The 18,935-nt window shown below is 38.1% G+C and overlaps 1 protein-coding gene across 4 annotated transcripts; it reads left to right on the top strand.

The window, feature by feature from the left end:
- The first annotated feature begins 238 nt into the window (after positions 1-238).
- LOC136771575 (tetraspanin-8) lies at positions 239-11,074 on the top strand. Of its 4 annotated transcripts, XM_066723971.1 has the most exons (11): positions 239-766; positions 2,969-3,034; positions 4,444-4,566; positions 4,920-4,994; positions 5,563-5,652; positions 5,761-5,877; positions 6,095-6,148; positions 6,343-6,426; positions 9,471-9,517; positions 10,037-10,096; positions 10,720-11,074. In XM_066723971.1, the coding sequence occupies exons 1-11, from the start codon at positions 704-706 to the stop codon at positions 10,721-10,723; spliced, it is 783 nt and encodes a 260-aa protein (XP_066580068.1). In that variant the 5' UTR covers positions 239-703; the 3' UTR covers positions 10,724-11,074. The 4 variants fall into 4 exon arrangements, with proteins under 4 accessions (XP_066580068.1, XP_066580069.1, XP_066580070.1 ...); XM_066723972.1 differs by lacking the exon at positions 10,037-10,096 and having other exon boundaries at positions 325-766; XM_066723973.1 differs by lacking the exon at positions 10,720-11,074 and having other exon boundaries at positions 331-766; positions 4,444-4,485; positions 9,471-10,530.
- The last annotated feature ends 7,861 nt before the right edge of the window (positions 11,075-18,935 follow it).

Genomic DNA, 18,935 nt, shown 5'->3' with positions numbered 1-18,935 from the left:
ATGATCAAACCAGCCCTTGTCACATGATCATTTGCGCATTTGTCTCTTGTTCTCCAGTTCATCAGATCCAAAGTCTTGTTTACCTCCCACTGGCATTACTCAGCATTTCTGAATTTGTACTAATGGAAGGCTTCTCTTGGTGCGGCTTTTGTGGGAACGCTAAATTCATTTTGTTCTCATAACAAGGTGGTGTACTTTTGCACTATTTTAGTGGGTGTAAACATCTAGACTAGACTTGCAATAACAATTACTGTACATTAATCTTAATCTCCCCTACAGGGTAATGTAAAAAAAATATTTTTTTCATGTCCATTAATTTCTGCTATGACACCCAGAAAAGCATGAAATGACATTTTAGTTTGTGATTTATAAAAGCAACCCTCTTCATCCCTTGTAACGGTGTAGGATAACAAATATAGGAATACAGGACGTCTTAACAGATGAGAAACATCTCCGTTTAGCAACAGTTGTGAGAACAACAACGGAGACTGTTTCTGCCACTATCGCGCTTTGAAAAACACCCACGCAATGCAGAATAACTACCCCAAAATGTAGGCACCCGTCCAGAGCTTCAGGAATCCGTGCGGTTTCCCGTCAGCAGCGCCTCTATGGGAATGACTTTTCCATATGAACAGCTGCAGCTGCGCCCGGAGCATCACACACCCAGAGACTCTGTGCTCAGAGAAGCCTTTAACATCCAGCAATGGCGAAGGTTAATAAGATGTGTGTGAAAACTGTAGCCATCGCCTTCAACGTCCTGTTTGGGGTAAGTTAGCCTGGTTTCAATAGACACTATCCGCCTGCATCAGTATAATGGATTATTTCTGCAAAGGCGCTTTTCTTCGGACAGAAGTGGCATCTGATGGGCAGAAATCACAGCACAGAGTTGTCTACAGTACTGGATGTGTAGAAGTGATTCGTATAGTGTATGCAAAACAATTGCCAATTATATGTGTTTCTACGGTTCTTCTATTCTGTTGTGTTAACGTACCAGGAGATGCATGGCGTTGCTGGTAACTTTTAACAAACAAACAAACAAACAAACAAACACACCAATATCTCAAATGTGTTCGTCTGTGGTTAAACTGAAGAAAATAATGCAAATAGTTGTGTTGACCTTTTCAGAGAGTCTCTGAAATACAAAAATTAAAAACGTACTACATTTATAACTAAGAGGTGTGTGTGTTGTGTAACTGTGTAGATTAAGGACATGTGTATTTTTAGGGTGTCAATGTGTAATCACAGTTCTGTTCTCTGGACAAAATAATCCCGTGACAAGGAAGTCGTCGATTAGCCGTTTATCCTGTGTAATTACTTTGGAAGCAGTATGCATTTAAAACAAGTTCAATCACTTGCCTTTGTATAGGACACAATTGTAAAGTTATTCATTGTAAAGTGAGGTTACATGTATGTTCTAATGTACATACATGTGCGGTGATTATGACGTTCATTTTATATTAGCTTGAACGACATGCAGATCACATTGGATCACATCTGCTAAATGACTCCAACCTCAATAGCCCAAATACACAGAATAGACAACTATGGGGCGCCAAAAGTCAAACAGCGCACGCTTTTTTTTCGAGTGTCTTTTTTCACACATTTAACTTAAACCTTGTGGGTTTTTTTTTCCCACATTTAGTAAATACTTAAGCGGTTTTTCCCACATTTCTAAAGATTTCGTTTTTTAAATTAAATACTTAAATAAATGCTTCATCTCCGTTTCTGAAAAATAAATATTTATAGTTTGATTAAATATTTAACTAAGTCCTCAATCTCTGAGTCACAAAATAAATATATAGTTTTTAAATAAAATTGTAGTCTTAATATATATGTTAAATATAAATATACATGTTAAATGTAAATATAAATGTTAAAAGTGCAGTTTGCAAAATAAATATGTCGCTAACATGCAAATCTAGCGCGATCCCTTAAATGGCGGTAGTGCAGTGCAGTGACAGCGAGTGCGTAATGTGCGGTGTTATTAGGAAACAGATCCTGTCCGCACACTGCATTGAAAGGAAACACAGTCAGACATTTATTTCTGTGTGGAATCAGGTCTTAAAGGCTCAAGAGAAAAAAGCAGCAAACGTTTCAGCTTCATCAGTGCTTAGGAAGCAGATATGTTATGAAATTAACTCTGGGGAAATGAAAAACATGTTGAAACTTCATAAATGCATATCTTAGGAGGCACTCCAGATTAAACTGTCTGAATCTCACCATCTTTCATATATTTTATACACGAGTACACGAGTAATGCATCTGGTTACAGGCCTGGGAAGTTTCTATATTTCTTGTAAAAATCTTGGAAGCAATCCAGCTCAAGAATATACGTAATGGTTCACGGCATCAATGGGACTGAAGGTCAGACACATGTTTTTATTTTGTTTCATTCTCTGCATAACAAATACGTTATAGACAGAACTTTTCTTAAAATTATACTTTTATTTAAAGAGAGACTTTAAGTTTGAAATCATTCTATATTGATGTTAGACACATAATGTTTTAAAAATTCTATTGATACATATGCATTAATCATGAGTGCACCTGTTCACATGAATTAGACTAACAGACCAGGTACTTTCTGAACTATACAGTAAAGAGTTATTTATTTTTATTTTTTATATATATGATTACAATCTACATTGCTGTTTCACTGACAAGTATATACAGACACTCAAATTAATTAAGCAGATGTCTCATTGTGAAGGAACACTCCTTTATTCTAGAAGTGTAGATAATAATGGTAATATGAATCAATAATTGTTTGATTTGGTCTAGCACCCTTTGCAAGGTTTCCATCTGCTTCACAGATTTAAAGAACAACATAGGATGGTGATTAATACAAAATGTAAACTAAACCATTAGACACCGAGTAGAAAAAGACTAAAATGTATAGGAGAATATGGAGAGAAAATGAAAGCATGTATGTTTAGTGTAATGCATCTCTGTCTGCTCCTATTTCCAGGTTCTGGGGTGCTTGCTGCTTGGAGTTGCACTGTATGCAATGACCATCTACGATGAGGTTGATGAGGTAAAATGAAAGTATAGAAATCATTTTCTCATTGAGATTCAGTTCATTACAGAATAATGCTATTTTCATTCTGGTTGGGTTTATTTAAGGATTTATTTATTCTTAGGATTTTATGATTAAGGAAGCTAAATATTATCAGTTGAGATCTACAAGCCAGTTTAGCTCCAGATAAGCTAGGTCTTAACAGCTGAGCAGACACCAGACTGTGCAGTCCTGACCTCGGTGGGAAGGTCATTCCACCACTCAGGGGCCAGGGATGAAAAGGAACGGCTCTGGAGGAAGGGAAGTGGAGAGGAGGCAATGTTAGTCTTCTGGCGCAGGAAGCCAGGAAGAGATGTGAAAGGTGAAGTCAGAAAAGGGAAAAGATCATCTGCATAGAAGTGGTAGGAGAACCCATGGGTTGTAATGGGCCCATGGGTCCAGAGAATGAGTAGTGAGAGAACAGGAGAGCACCCAGGACAGTTCCTTGGGGCACACCTGTTAAGACGTTGAAGTGCGGAAGAAGATTCATGCCATGACTGGAGTGAGAATGGAGTGATCAACATTGTCAAAAACTGCAGATAAATTGAGTAGGATTAGGACAAAAGAGAGGGGGCAGCATGAAACAAATAGGAGCAGTTTCAGTGGAGTGAGTTTTATGAAACAGACTGCCTTGTATGGAGGTTGAGATGGAGATAGACTGAAATTGAATGAATGAAGGAGGGGAAGAAGTCCATCAGACAGAGAGGGGTTGGAAAGATGGATGTTGAAGTCACCAAGGAGGCGTGGAGTGTGAGGGGAGGAACGGTCTTTCTGGTCCGTCAGGAAAGGAATGGGAGAGATGGTCATAGCTGTTGGTGATGTGATGCCGTGTCTTGTCTCCTTGTCGGCGTCTCCTCACTGGATTCCCTGCCCTTTGGTAGTCGGGCTCTTCGGGAGGGGGGCACTGAAGGCTGCTGGTGCTGACGGCTGGTGCAGATGTCCAAAATGTAGTGAAATAGTCCATCTGTGTCTACTTGGAGAACGAACGCGTGAACTGCATTAAATAACACCAGGTCTGAGAGAGAGCAAGAGTCCCACCCTAATACAGCTGGTGCTCAATTGCTACCAAAGTCAAATGTCCTGGAAAGTCAGAAATGCAACAACATTGATCAAGTCTTTCCAGCTTAATGGTAAAGGTAACCTAACAATAACACAATTGTTCTATTATGGAGCTCAAAAAGTAAGTTGCTAGTTCATTTACAAAACCATATCTGATCACAGAAGGTGGATAAGATCTTGTGAGAAACCCAGACTACTAGCTATTAGAGTAAATTCATATATATATATATATATATATATATATATATATATATATATATATCCATATCATATTTACTGATGTATGTATGTATTTATTTCCTATCATAGTTCTGTTTTATGTTTTGCAGGAGGATTATGAAAACTTCCATAAAGGCAGAATAGCAGTGTTGGTAATTGGAACAATCATATTGATAATGTCCTGTCTTGGAGCTCTTGGTGCATATTTAGAAACACAGTGGGTTCTGATTTTGGTATGTATTTCTATCTTATTACTCTTCCCACAGGAAAGCATCATAAGGATAACATAGCCATTTATTTGTGATCTTTGTGAGTTTGAAACACAAATATATTTTTGTGATTTGTACATATTTTGTTCTACTACTAAGCAAGCCTTATATAGTCAAGCGTATGTTTCGTAATACATAACATGACTCAAGTCATGAACTGCATTTGAAGTGCTCTACATGGTTAAATATTATATTTTGAATAAAGAAAATGTTGAAATGTGTGTTGTATATGTGACATTGTGTAATCATAGATCAGCATCTGTGCATTTCTTTATATGAACAAATTGTATTAAATGTCTCTCACATTTTTTTCTCAGTACCTAATTTTGACTGGTATTGGCTTGGTCATCCTGTTGATTTTTGCTGTGTCATTGTCCATCCTCAAGTCGGTGGTAGGATTTCTTTATTTCATGTTTGTTTTTTGTTTTTTAAAGAATACAGTCTCAGATATACTTACATTCTTAGTAGTTAAGTAATTCTGTATTATATGACCTCATACACAGACTATATTCTCAGGTTACAGCTGTGGGGAAAAATCTTTGATAATGGAAAGATCAGTGAACAGCAACAGACCTGAAGAATGGATATTAATATTATTGATTTTATTATTATACATTAACATTGAAAAATATTGTATTTCAAAATTAATTATTTAAGGAACTAAGTTTAATCTCCACAAAAAGATTAATGTGTTTTCCACAAAAAGGAATTTAGAGCTGCTTATTTTCACAAATTGCGCTGGACTTGTGTAGATGTGCTCTGTGTGCTCGTGAGCTGCCCTGTGGACAAGCATCCAGTGTGGGCTGTACTGTGACTTTTGCCCTGTGTTCGCCAGGTTTGGGTCCAGCTCACCGTGACCCGGCACTGGATGAAGTGATTATTGAAAATGTGTGGATGGCTGCTTGGTTTTTGGCATGAGATTATATCAGATGCTTGAAGAATTGTGTATTTTAATTCCAGATTCTTGATAGTGGACCATTCACTAACAACATGACAGTGGATCAAGCCCACAATACCACCAAAGAGTGGCTGGAAAGTGTGCAAAAATGGGTAAAAACTGATTTTGTAATTACATTTGTTTGATGCAGACTGTTGATCTGTGGAGGCCTGTAGTGCTGTGTAAGTGACAGTTTTCTAAAATATTAATTGTTTCCATAGGCAGAGTGTTGTGGATGGGAAAATGGGTACCAAGACTGGGGGCAAAACATCCCAGACTCTTGTCTCTGTGATTCGAATGATCCTGACAGTCCAAAATGCCACAGTCTGTCTAATCACGTACGTATAGTTTTTTAAAGGACCGCATACATTTCAAATGTAAAAATAATTAATTAAAGAAGAATGATATAAAAAAATATAAAAACAATGTGCCCAATCAATTTATTATTAAATGCATTTTCCCCTTTAGATTATTAAGTTTTCCTTATAGCACACAAACATTGATATTGATTGATATTGATATAGCACCATTGATATTATTTTAAATTTCTTCCAGACTGTTGGGGAAGATGGCAGTTCTGTTTTGTCTTCAAAGGTCATTTTCAGTGAGGTAAGCTTGTGCCAGTCAATCCCAGCACATACTGTAACACATTAGGTTTATTCAAATTATTATTTCATGAAACACACATTTCTTTCATTGAAATTTGGGTGAAGATTCACAAAAATTAAATAAATATAGAAATTCTGAATGATTTAATTTGCTTCTGCTCTATTCTTGTTGACTCAATTCCTTTTTCTTTTTAGCCCTGTGCTCCCATCTACATCGGACACATGGAAAGATTTGTTAATGCAGCGATTGGAATATATTTTGGCTTAGTGGTCATTGACGTAAGTTTTTATTTATTTATTTACTTTGCAATGGTTTTGAATTTAATTAGAATAATTCAAATAACAACAGTATCACAGGGGATCACTGTGTACCTGAGTCCAAGGTAATGTTCCCCAACCTTCTAAACTAAACTTTAGCTTAGATCACACCTACTTAACATTGAATTGTGTGCTGCAACCAAACCCCTTCTATCCACTCCCTTATAACTTATACAATATATCCTTTCAACACTGCAGAATAGTTTCACAGTTCAGCATAAATATTCTGAATATTGATTTGGTGTTATTTTAATGGAAGATATGGATGTAAAAGAAAAATGAAAATCAAAGCTGTATCCCCGTGTGAAGTGAAGTTAGATTATGTAATACAATTATTTAATTTAGTTACAAGTTGACATCACAAGTTTATTCTTTATATAATGTTTCTTCTTCTTCTTCTTCTTCTTCTTCTTCTTCTTCTTCTTCTTCTTCTTCTTCTTCTTCTTCTTATTATTATTATTATTATTATTATTATTATTATTATTATTTCAGATTATTCTTGTTCTTATTTTCATTATATGGATGGATTTTCAGGGGCACATCTGTTCATTGATGAAGGCACAACAATATCATGGCACACTTGCTGGGAAACAGTCTTGTCTTTTATCTGTGTGCAGGACAGTACAACCTGGCAGGATTTGAACTTGAAGTTTTTCATTTTTTTGCAATATCTTCTCTCTTTGACTATGGAGTTAAAGCTGGTCAAATCAGCCAAATGTACACTAGCTGTCAAAAGTTTTAGAACCTCAATTTGTCCAGTTTTTATTGAAGTGTGTAGCGTAAGGTACACTTATACATTTCAATTAAAGAAGTGAATTTATAGTATCACCTTATCACGAATCCTGGAATCTTGTAGAACTCAATTTCCGTAATATTGGACGCAGACACCAATTCCAAAGATATAAATTGTCAAATTTATTAAAAACAAAGACTAAATATATCATTACACTAATCATACAAAAAGGGAAAAACTAACTAAAATTCAACTCTAGATCAACAAATCAAAGACAAATCACTTCCGTGACCAAATCAAAGACCATGGGATTGCATATGATATCACACAAATCGTTAAACAAAAAAAGATTATAAACACATTAACTACAATACCAGTTAGTAAGATGACGGTGAGTCTCTCATTAGTATTATTAGTCAGACATTAAATAACTACACAGGTAACTATTTATGTCAGGTAACTTCTTGTTATATATATATCAGTCTCATTTACGTTCAGGTGCCGTGAAAGATCCTATCATTACTTGTTACCACAATTTCCCTTAACTGATTATTATTCAATGATTAAGGATAGGCAGGGCCACCAATTATCTAATGTCTATTAACTTGTGTCAATTTCAGACTAAACAGTTAAACAGGAATGAGAAGATATTTCTCGGCGTTGACAGGTTTTATTTCTAAAATTATCAACAAAACAGTTTAATGCAACACACATTTATATTTAAGAAAACTAAATGATATTACACATTCTAGAGTTATGAATCACAGATTAACATTTCTAATTGATTTCTCAAATGTCATGAATGATAAACTCCAAACTGTTAAACTTTTCTGAACTTCGTCGCAGAGAGGCCTCTCTGGCTTCGGGCTCAGATAACAGCACACGGCACGAGGTCCGTGTGTTTTGGAGCAAAGGCAGTCCGGTTCGGCTTTGTCCAAGAACTTCCACTCAGTCGATGCACCTGGAAGTTGGGGTTTCGCGAAACAGTCTTTTCCAAACAGATTTTCCACTGGTTTGAAGGCTCCAAGGTTGTGCACAAAATCTTCTTGGCAAGCAGGGTCTCTCACCGTACTTATTTGAAGACAAAGTCTTTGAGGAAAGCAGGGCCCTGTTTGTTCCAAGGGTCAAGTTTCTAACGACTCAAATAGCTATTTAAATGACTGACACTTGCGTATACAGTCGACTTAGTCAATTGTCCAGCTGTAAAACTCCACTGATCAGGTGGGCACAGGCGGGCAGCGCAGTCTGTAAAGTTCTTTATTTAATAAAGTCCTTTAAAACAATTCTTCGTACGGCTCAATCTCCTTCTCCCAGTTTAACTCTTCTGTTGCCGGCAAAGACTTAGTTTCGTTTCTGGTTCCGGTTCTGGCAACAGAGCTACAGGTTGAGCTGTGGTAGCGAGTTTCTGGTTCAGGTGAGAGAGAGAGAGAGAGAGACTGTGCGCTGTTCTTTATAGTCTGTCAGATCAATAGACGATTGGTTCTTGAGTTTGTGAGATTGGATTTCAGTTTCAGCCCCCAGTGTCCTATTGGAGGGGGGCTTGATTTATGACTGATGTCAATCCATGCCATCTTTTGGAAATGCCGGTTGGCCCGGGTTCGTAGCTCTGTGTCGGGATTTCGGCTCTCGTCCATTTCAAAGAGTTTTTATTACCTACAGGCCCCCTTCCCCAGACATCTCACAGCAGGGATTCCACGCTATTTGGCCCATTCTCGGTGCCATCCTCCCAGACTGTCACTTTGATGTAAACCAGTTCACATGCTGATGAGCTTAGGAAATCTGATAACTTTGGTGGGGGGAGAGGTCTTCTTTAGATCAGTGCTTCAGCTCAGAGCTGAAATGCCCTTATCAAAATACACCCCCACACTTAACGCTACAAGTGTATGCAGTTTAATGTCTTGATGTACTCTTAAATTAAAGCATATAACAAATAAACAATTGGAGATACAATTATACCAACAATTGGTGTTTGGTATCCCATGAAAGCTGAGACTCACAGCTTTCTAATGATGTGAAGCACTCTCTGATGAGAAGTTTTTTTTACCACTTACCTTTGTACAATTTCAGGTTATTCACTGGACTTGAACTGCTTAAATCTCAATAAAAACTGGAAAAATGGGGGTGTTCTAAAACTTCTGACTGGTCGTGTACATCATTCCTCAGCTCAAAGATAGAGATACTTTTGTGAACCAGACAAAGAAAGTGGATTTGATTAATGTTTTCATTACCCACTTGAACTAAACCAATGTATTTTGTTGTATCTCTTTTCCAGATGATTGGGATGGTGCTGTCAATAATGATGATCTGTCAAATCAAAAAGTATGTACCTACTTCTGCTTTTTATCAGAGCCCACCGACATACTCCGATCTGAACAATAAACCACTGTGCTAGCCTCTTCCTCAGCTTGCAATTAAACCCCCCCCAGAAAATCTAACTATATATCCATAAACTACGTTATAATACAATTTTATAAAATATATAAAATAAAATATATATACATCATATATGGTTTTGCTCTGTGAATGTAAGAAAATTGCATTTGAAAAATGTTTTTTTGCTGCGCTGCCAAGAAATTGCAATCAGGAAGTGTTTTTGCCAGTGATTTCACAAGTGGAACACAAACTAAACCTCTCCATTATCAAAATGCGCAGAATTTTTCAGATACTATTTTCTAAGAAATGTAATATTGTATTCCTACTGTGATGAGTGATTTGCTATGTATACTGCTTTGTTATAAAAGTAACAATTAAATGTCAAACATTACTTCTCTAAATGTGTGATAACTGCAGTTCATTTTTTTTTTACCAGCTTTACCAATCACTGAATTGTATTTACAGATCTATTGTTAGAGGCAATTGCCCACCCGAGCTGCAGAGACGCTCTGTAATGAGACAATTGTGAGTTTTGCAAGGTTTTAGGGTTAGCTTCCTTCTTGTTGTGTTACATTGCTTTAGCATCAGTTTAGGGTTTGAAAGGCTTTGCTGTTGCTGTTTTAGTATAGTTTCTCCCGTGTATCAGGATTGTGACAGTAAAACTTCATGCCCTGCACTACATCGTGTTTGTAGACTCTGTGCTGTGATTTACTGAATTGTAAAGAGAGAGAATGTAACTTGTTTCACATCTGTGTCCTGTGGGTGCTCCAGTGACCGTGCCAAGAGTTGTAGGGTGAGGTTTGAGGTTCCCCTCCTTATTGAATAAAGGGGTGTCAATGCTTTGGGGGTTTAGGGTCACTCTCGCTTGTAACCAATGCCCTATATTGAAGTGGTGGAAGTTAATTTCCTGCTTACGTATCAGGAAATCTTCTGTGTATAATAAATGCCCTTTATTATGATGTCTGTTCATTACTAATTGTGCTGATCTTCATGTGCACTTAAATTCATATAAAGGCTGTCTTGTTAGAAAGGAAACGCGATCTCTCTGCAGCGACAGAGACACACTGTTATGGTGCATGCCCGAGGGAGAGGAAAGCGCTGTTGTTTGGGCGATGTCATGTTTCTCGCTTTCTGATCATATATTTCAGATGAATACTCGTTCTGTGAGGAAAACACAGGGCTGTAAAGTGCTGAATTGCATCACTTCTGACCTCAAGAAATGGCCACAAGGGTCTTCCTACTCACCCCGGGAGGAAATTGCATTCTATCGCTGCGTTTCTATATCATGGACATCTTGACAGAAACGATGATCTCAGTCTTTAGCAACTGAAATGTTTTCTTCAAGAGCATACCTTGATGTATGCTAATCTAATTGTATTGTGGACTGATTGTAATGTACTGTATTATGTAATGCTTTTAAAACATTTGTTTTCTTATGCTGTCTACCTTCACCTGGGTAAGGGCATCTGAAGGACTTTTAAAATAATTTATTGAAATCAAGAATTGTGTACGGTGGTCCATGAGAGAGGGTGTATGTGTGGTGGTAATATGAGATGGGGAGGTGCTTTTAAGAGAGAAAAAAAGACTCCCGTGTGGAAAAACCTCATAAGATTAATATTTACATTATAAAAACAGCCAAGCAACCAAACTCAAAACTTTAAAAATTCTTACCTGAGCAGGGTTTTTAAACCTCTGTATACTGTATGAAGGGAAAACCTCTGATCTAGTAACACTGGGAGCACAATTTCTAAACAATGTACACACTGTATACTGTTACAGTACACTTTTCTAATACAAGTAGAAGAGCATTTTTTTTAATGAACAGGTTTTTCATGTCCTATAAATTAATAGAAGGTATTTATATCAGTTTATATCTGTTTTGCCAGAAATTAAACATTTGCATATATTATAGCATATATACAGTGTGTCAGGTCAGTCATGGTGCACTGACCAGGCGAACGGGGACCCAGGCGCGGAGCGAGCTCTATCCAGCAGGAAGTTCGGGAGCTGTTAAACAGGAATAGCAGAGACAGTTCCAAAAACGTCATCAGGAGAACGGGCAGAGGTCGAGTCACAGGCAAATAGGGCAATGCAGGAAATCCAGAAACATAGTCAAAGTAAGGCAAGCAAAAGGTCAGAATCCAGGAAGCAAGACAATAAGGAGATCCGAAGAACAGTGGTCAAGGGTAAGCAAGGGTCTAACACAAAGGAGCAAGGAACTAGGTAAGGCTTGGAGATTGATGCAAGAGTAAATAATGACTTTGCGTTGATCCGGGGTATCAGCTGGGCTTAAATGCACTGGGAGTTGAATGAGGGAAATCAAGAACAGGTGCTAGGGATAATGGAATAATGACATGAGATAGGTGAAGTGTGACATCTGGTGGTGAGCTGGGGAAGGTGCAGGCAGTATGACAAGCCCAATTATCATTTAGAGATCTCTAAATCATTTAAAGATATCTTCAAATATTTCAAGATCTCTAAATCATTTAAAGATATCTGCAAATCATTTAAAGATATCTGCAAATGACTTCCTGTATGTAGCCCAAGATTATCACTTCCTGTTAATTTGTTCCTTCATTTCTATGTAACTGAATAAGGAAACAGGAAGTGATAATCTCAGCCAAAATACAGGAAGTCATTTGAAGATATATTGAAATGATTTGCTAGATCTCTAAATGATTTAGAGATATCTAAATAAGGTGCTTTTTAAAGATATCTTTAAATATTTGAAGATATCTTTAAATGTATTTAGAGATCTCTAAATGATAATTTGGCTTGCCAACCAGGCAAACAGCATAACACAGTGGCTCTCAAACTTATTCACCTCCCTTGGACTTTTCATTGTGTTACAGCATGAAATCAGAATGAATTTAATCAGGAGTTTTTGCCACTGATCAACATAGAAAATGTCCATAATGTCAAAGTGAAAAATATAATCTGCAAATTGTTCTAAATTACAAAATACAAAACAGAAAATACTTGAATGCATAAGTACTCACCCCCTTCAGTCAATATTTGGTAGAGGCACCTCTAGCAGCAATTTTATTAGTGTATGTGGATGAGTCTCTAACAGCTGTGCACATCTGGACACAGCAATTTTTGCTGAAGCTCCATCAAGTTGGATGGTGACCTTTGGTGAACAGCAATTTTCAGCTCTTTCCACATATTCTCAATTCGCTTGAGGTCTGGGATTTTGGGAGTTTGGGGTCATGGTCCTGCTGGACGATGAATCTTCTCCCAAGTCCCAGGTTTCTTGCAGACTTAAGCATGTTTTCTTCCAGGATTCCTCTGATTTTGCTGCATCCATTTTGCCCTCTATCTTTACAAGGTTTCCAGGCCCTCCTTGGTGGCCTCCCTGACTAGTGCCCTTCTCGCCCGGATACTCAGGTTTTGAGGACGGCCTGATCCAGGCAGATTCACAGTTGTGCCATATTCTCTCCATTTCTTAATGATGGACTTTACAGTGCTCCGAGGGATATCCAATGCCTTGGAAATGTTCTTATAACCTACCCCTCATTGGTGCTTTTGAGAAACCTTATTCCGGATTTGCATTAAATGTTCCTTTGTCTTCATGATGTAGTTTTTGTTATGAATTGTACCAACCAACTGTGGGACCTCCCAGAGGCAGGTGTATTAAACCTGAAATCACGTGACACACCTTAATTGCACACAGGTGGACTCCATTCAACTAATTACGTGACTTCTAAAGACAATTGGTTTCACCACAGCTCGATCAGGTGTGTCATAGCAAAGGGGGTGATTACTTATGCATTCAGTTATTTTCTGTTTTGTAGACATTAAGGGAATTTTCTGTGTTGATCCGTGGCTAAAACTCCTCGATGTTTTAATTCAATCCATTCTGATTCACAATGAAATGTGCAAAAGTCCAAGGGGGTGAATGCTTTTGAGAGCCACTGTAGAATAATCTAAGATTTAAATTAAATTGCAGTTTTAATTCAGCCTTTGGTTATGTTTCAGCACAAGCTCCTCAGTGACATTGTATTCTGATTAGGGAGAGATAACAGCTTTACTTGGAAAAGCATGATTATGAAATAGTTGTTAAAAAAACAAAATCCATTCAGTTGTTTTTCATAATGCAATGATCTACATGTTAGTAACTCGGTATATTCATGGTGAGATAAGTAGCTTCGCCTTCATCCTGTTTGGTCACCTGAGATTTTGGTTTCCTAATAAATCCAACCCTGTCTTCAAATGCTGCTTACATCCTGCAGCTGAATAGAAATTTGACAATCGCCTCTTGCTCCTGAATATACACTCACCTAAAGGATTATTAGGAACACCATACTAATACTGTGTTTGACCCCCTTTCGCCTTCAGATCTGCCTTAATTCTACGTGGCATTGATTCAACAAGGTGCTGAAAGCATTCTTTAGAAATGTTGGCCCATATTGATAGGATAGCATCTTGCAGTTGATGGAGATTTGTGGGATGCACATCCAGGGCACGAAGCTCCCGTTCCACCACATCCCAAAGATGCTCTATTGGGTTGAGATCTGGTGACTGTGGGGGCCAGTTTAGTACAGTGAACTCATTGTCATGTTCCAGAAACCAATTTGAAATGATTCGACCTGTGTGACATGGTGCATTATCCTGCTGGAAGTAGCCATCATAGGATGGGTACATGGTGGTCATAAAGGGATGGACATGGTCAGAAACAATGCTCAGGTAGGCCGTGGCATTTAAACGATGCCCAGTTGGCACTAAGGGGCCTAAAGTGTGCCAAGAAAACATCCCCCACACCATTACACCACCACCACCAGCCTGCACAGTGGTAACAAGGCATGATGGATCCATGTTGTCATTCTGTTTACGCCAAATTCTGACTCAACCATCTGAATGTCTCAACAGAAATCGAGACTCATCAGACCAGGCAACATTTTTCCAGTCTTCAACTGTCCAATTTTGGTGAGCTTGTGCAAATTGTAGCCTCTTTTTCCTATTTGTAGTGGAGATGAGTGGTACCCGGTGGGGTCTTCTGCTGTTGTAGCCCATCCGCCTCAAGGTTGTACGTGTTGTGGCTTCACAAATGCTTTGCTGCATACCTCGGTTGTAACGAGTGGTTCTTTCAGTCAAAGTTGCTCTTCTATCAGCTTGAATCAGTCGGCCCATTCTCCTCTGACCTCTAGCATCAACAAGGCATTTTCGCCCACAGGACTGCCGCATACTGGATGTTTTTCCCTTTTCATACCATTCTTTGTAAACCCTAGAAATGGTCGTGCGTGAAAATCCCAGTAACTGAGCAGATTGTGAAATACTCAGACCGGCCCGTCTGGCACCAACAACCATGCCACGCTCAAAATTGCTTAAATCACCTTTCTTTCCCATTCAGACATTCAGTTTGGACTTCAGGAGATTGTCTTGACCAGGACCACACCCCTAAATGCATTGAAGCAACTGCCATGTGATTGGTTGGTTAGATAATTGCATTAATGAGAAATTGAACAGGTGTTCCTAATAATCCTTTAGGTGAGTGTATATATATATATATATATATATATATATATATATATATATATATATATATATATATATATATATATATATATATATTTTGCAAAGCATGAACTATCAGTCTAGATTTCTGAGAATGTAACTTAAGAACCCTCGAGAGCTCACTACAATCTCAGCAATACATGGTATAATTACCAAATTGCAACTCCCTACAATGAACTTTACTCAGCAGACCCCTAGATTATATTAATTGACAGCCAGTTCTTTTATTTGCAGCTCAGACTTACTATGAATCTATTATTTTAATTTTCTGTGAGACAGAAACCCAGAAGCACCTGCATGTCTTTCAGGAAGCTAATTCAAGTTGTGTAGGTTAGGGGTGGAAAGATATTTTTATTGATCAGAATTTTTTAAAGATGAATCAGGCCTAACTTTATGGGGGCTTGGTTATTAACTTATTATTTTCCATCTAAGAAGGAAACACAAGCAACCACAAGGGCCCAGCTGGCATTTGGTGTACATTACAATACAAAAAGGTATTTATTGATTTTAATCTATTCACAGAGGGAATTCAGTGCATTAAGGGACGACATGTACACAGTAATACAAATATTGAATTTTAAGTGGATCATTCATTCTTAATCTAATGAAATATAGATGCTTGTAGTCTGTGTTCTTTCTTTAAAAAAATGTGCATTCATCACGTGTAATGAAGGACAGTCGAGTTATGCTTTGTTTGCTGGGCTGATAATTAATCTATATTCTAAAAATACAGTGAGGAAAAAAAGTATTTGATCCCCTGTTGATTTTGTATGTTTGCCCACTGACAAAGAAATGATCAGTCTATAATTTTAATGGTAGGTGTATTTTAACAGTGAGAGACAGAATAACAACAAAAAAAATCCTAAAAAACGCATTTCAAAAAAGTTATAAAAAGATTTGCATGTTAATGAGGGAAATAAGTATTTGATCCCCTATCAATCAGCAAGATTTCTGGCTCCCAGGTGTCTTATATACAGGTAACAAGCTGAGATTAGGAGCTCTCTCTTAAAGGGAGTGCTCCTAATCTCAGCTCGTTACCTGTATAAAAGACACCTGTCCACAGAAGCAATCAATCAATCAGATTCCAAACTCTCCACCATGGCCAAGACCAAAGAGCTGTCCAAGGATGTCAGGGACAAGATTGTAGACCTACACAAGGCTGGAATGGGCTACAAGACCATCGCCAAGCAGCTTGGTGAGAAGGTGACAACAGTTGGTGCGATTATTCGCAAATGGAAGAAACACAAAATAACTGTCAGTCTCCCTCGGTCTGGGGCTCCATGCAAGATCTCACCTCGTGGAGTTTCAATGATCATGAGAACGGTGAGGAATCAGCCCAGAACTACATGGGAGGATCTTGTTAATGAGGCAGCTGGGTCCACAGTCACCAAGAAAACAATTGGTAACACACTACGCCGTGAAGGACTGAAATCCTGCAGTGCCCACAAGGTCCCCCTTCTCAAGAAAGCACATGTACAGGCCCGTCTGAAGTTTGCCAGTGAACATCTGAATGATTCAGAGGAGAACTGGGTGAAAGTGTTGTGGTCAGATGAGACCAAAATCGAGCTCTTTGGCATCAAATCAACTCGCCGTGTTTGGAGGAGGAGGAATGACCCCAAGAACACCATCCCCACCGTCAAACATGGAGGTGGAAACATTATACTTTGGGGGTGTTTTTCTGCTAAGGGGACAGGACAACTGCACCACATCAAAAGGACGATGGACGGGGCCATGTACCGTCAAATCTTGGGTGAGAACCTCCTTCCCTCAGCCAGGGCATTGAAAATGGGTCGTGGATGGGTATTCCAGCATGACAATGACCCAAAACACACAGCCAAGGCAACAAAGGAGTGGCTCAAGAAGAAGCACATTAAGGGCCTGGAGTGGCCTAGCCAGTCTCCAGACCTTAATCCCATAGAAAATCTGTGGAGGGAGCTGAAGGTTCGAGTTGCCAAACGTCAGCCTCGAAACCTTAATGACTTGGAGAGGATCTGCAAAGAGGAGTGGGACAAAATCCCTCCTGAGATGTGTGCAAACCTGGTGGCCAACTACAAGAAACGTCTGACCTCTGTGATTGCCAACAAGGGTTTTGCCACCAAGTACTAAGTCGAAGGGGTCAAATACTTATTTCCCTCATTAACATGCAAATCAATGTATAACTTTTTTGAAATGCGTTTTTCTGGATTTTGTTGTTGTTATTCTGTCTCTCACTGTTAAAATACACCTACCAGTAAAATTATAGACTGATCATTTCTTTGTCAGTGGGCAAACATACAAAATCAGCAGGGGATCAAATACTTTTTTCCCTCACTGTATAAAAGGTGTCATAAACCTCACAGATTTCAGATGTTGCAGATCCATTCAAAGTAAATTATATCTTCAAGAGGAATATTAATATTAATTTAAAAATATTAGATCTTTAAAGCTAAGATTAATAACCATATGCAGTGCCCTCCAGATATTTTCATACCCCTCAAATAAATAAGAACACAAAACAACATCATAACTACATTTATTTTTCAAGACAAATATGACTTTGCTCTGTGTAATACTAATAAGATTACAATACATTTTTTTTCAACAGAACACATTATCCAATATGTACTTTTTAATTTTTATATTATGTTTTTTTGTTCCTATTCATTCAGGGGTATGAATAAATCTCAAGGCCATTGTAAATGTAATATTTTTAATAACAGAATACAATTGTGTTCTCACATTCATTTAATAGTTTATAGATTTCTCAATTCTCCATTTAATTACATTTTCCCTGTGTTTTATGTATCCTGTTTTTTCAGTTTTTTATATGGTTGGATCTAAGTTTTCTTTTCTGTTTCTCTCACTTTGTGGATTGTAGAGTTTAGGATCCCGTGCACTTCTATTTTTCCCCAAAACAAGCAAAGAAAAGAAAACAGTCTTTTGTTACAGCTGAGATTAAAGTGTCTTCTCTGGCTGTAAGGTCTTATGTGTTTAGTGTTGGATCACCTAGGTGCATCACCAATAACCATGTTTTCCCTCCCTGTGAGACCTATCACAGGTTGGAGAACCCACCCAGTCGCCTCCTGTAAAATTTACACTAATACCAAAAATAATGCTAGTGAATTATATCAAAAGTCATTTGCTATATTGAGGATTTCAGCACATTAAGGGCAACATGACCAACAGTACATCTTTTGATACTTGGTATAATGATGTTTTGCCATTAATAATGGAGAGAGAGAGAGAGAGAGAGAGAGAGAGAGAGATCGATAACCTTGGAGTGTAATACAGTGGTGCACGGAAATTAACGCTGAAAACATTTAATTTTCCTGAACTCAATCCCTCAGAACAGCCGTGGCTTGACATAGAAGTGATGAACCACAGAGACCAATGTCAGTCACTGCCTTCAACACTGTGTTGTGTGAAAAAATGTCACACTACACATCAGCAGCCATCCAAAGAGTTTGCAACGGCCACTCAGGCCACAGCAACAACCTTCTGAATAAATTGTAAGCAGATGTTTTTGGTACATGATTCCAGATAGATATGCAGTTTGCTCAGATTAAACTTTAGAGGAGGACAAGCCACAGGATGTTTTTCATTCTTCTTCACTCTAATCACTCGCTTACTAATATTTCAGCAGCCATTGTTTAAATATTTTGAGCACTATACAAAGTACAGCAGAAAGAGATGGAAGGTGTATTGCTGGAAAATGCGTCATATTACTTCCCAGTGGGATATGTTGCTCAAGCATTGAGCAATAGGTCAGATTTAATCTAAATCTGAATTCCACTTTAATAGTCGTTTAATATCTGGCATAGAATATTACAGCAGATTGTGTTATTTGGGGTGACAAAAATGTGTCTTAGTG

The sequence above is a fragment of the Amia ocellicauda genome, chromosome 15 (assembly GCF_036373705.1).
Source record: "Amia ocellicauda isolate fAmiCal2 chromosome 15, fAmiCal2.hap1, whole genome shotgun sequence".
Lineage (NCBI taxonomy): Eukaryota > Metazoa > Chordata > Actinopteri > Amiiformes > Amiidae > Amia > Amia ocellicauda.
This window is presented reverse-complemented; position numbering and strand designations above follow the sequence as displayed.

Coding starts and splice junctions, on each gene's coding strand:
- LOC136771575 (XM_066723970.1), top strand. CDS start 704: ATGGCGAAGGTTAATAAGATGTGTGTGAAAACTGTAGCCATCGCCTTC. Junction 4,567..4,919: donor CACAGTGGGTTCTGATTTTG/GTATGTATTTCT, acceptor TTTTTTTCTCAG/TACCTAATTTTGACTGGTAT. Junction 6,149..6,342: donor CAAAGGTCATTTTCAGTGAG/GTAAGCTTGTGC, acceptor TTTTCTTTTTAG/CCCTGTGCTCCCATCTACAT.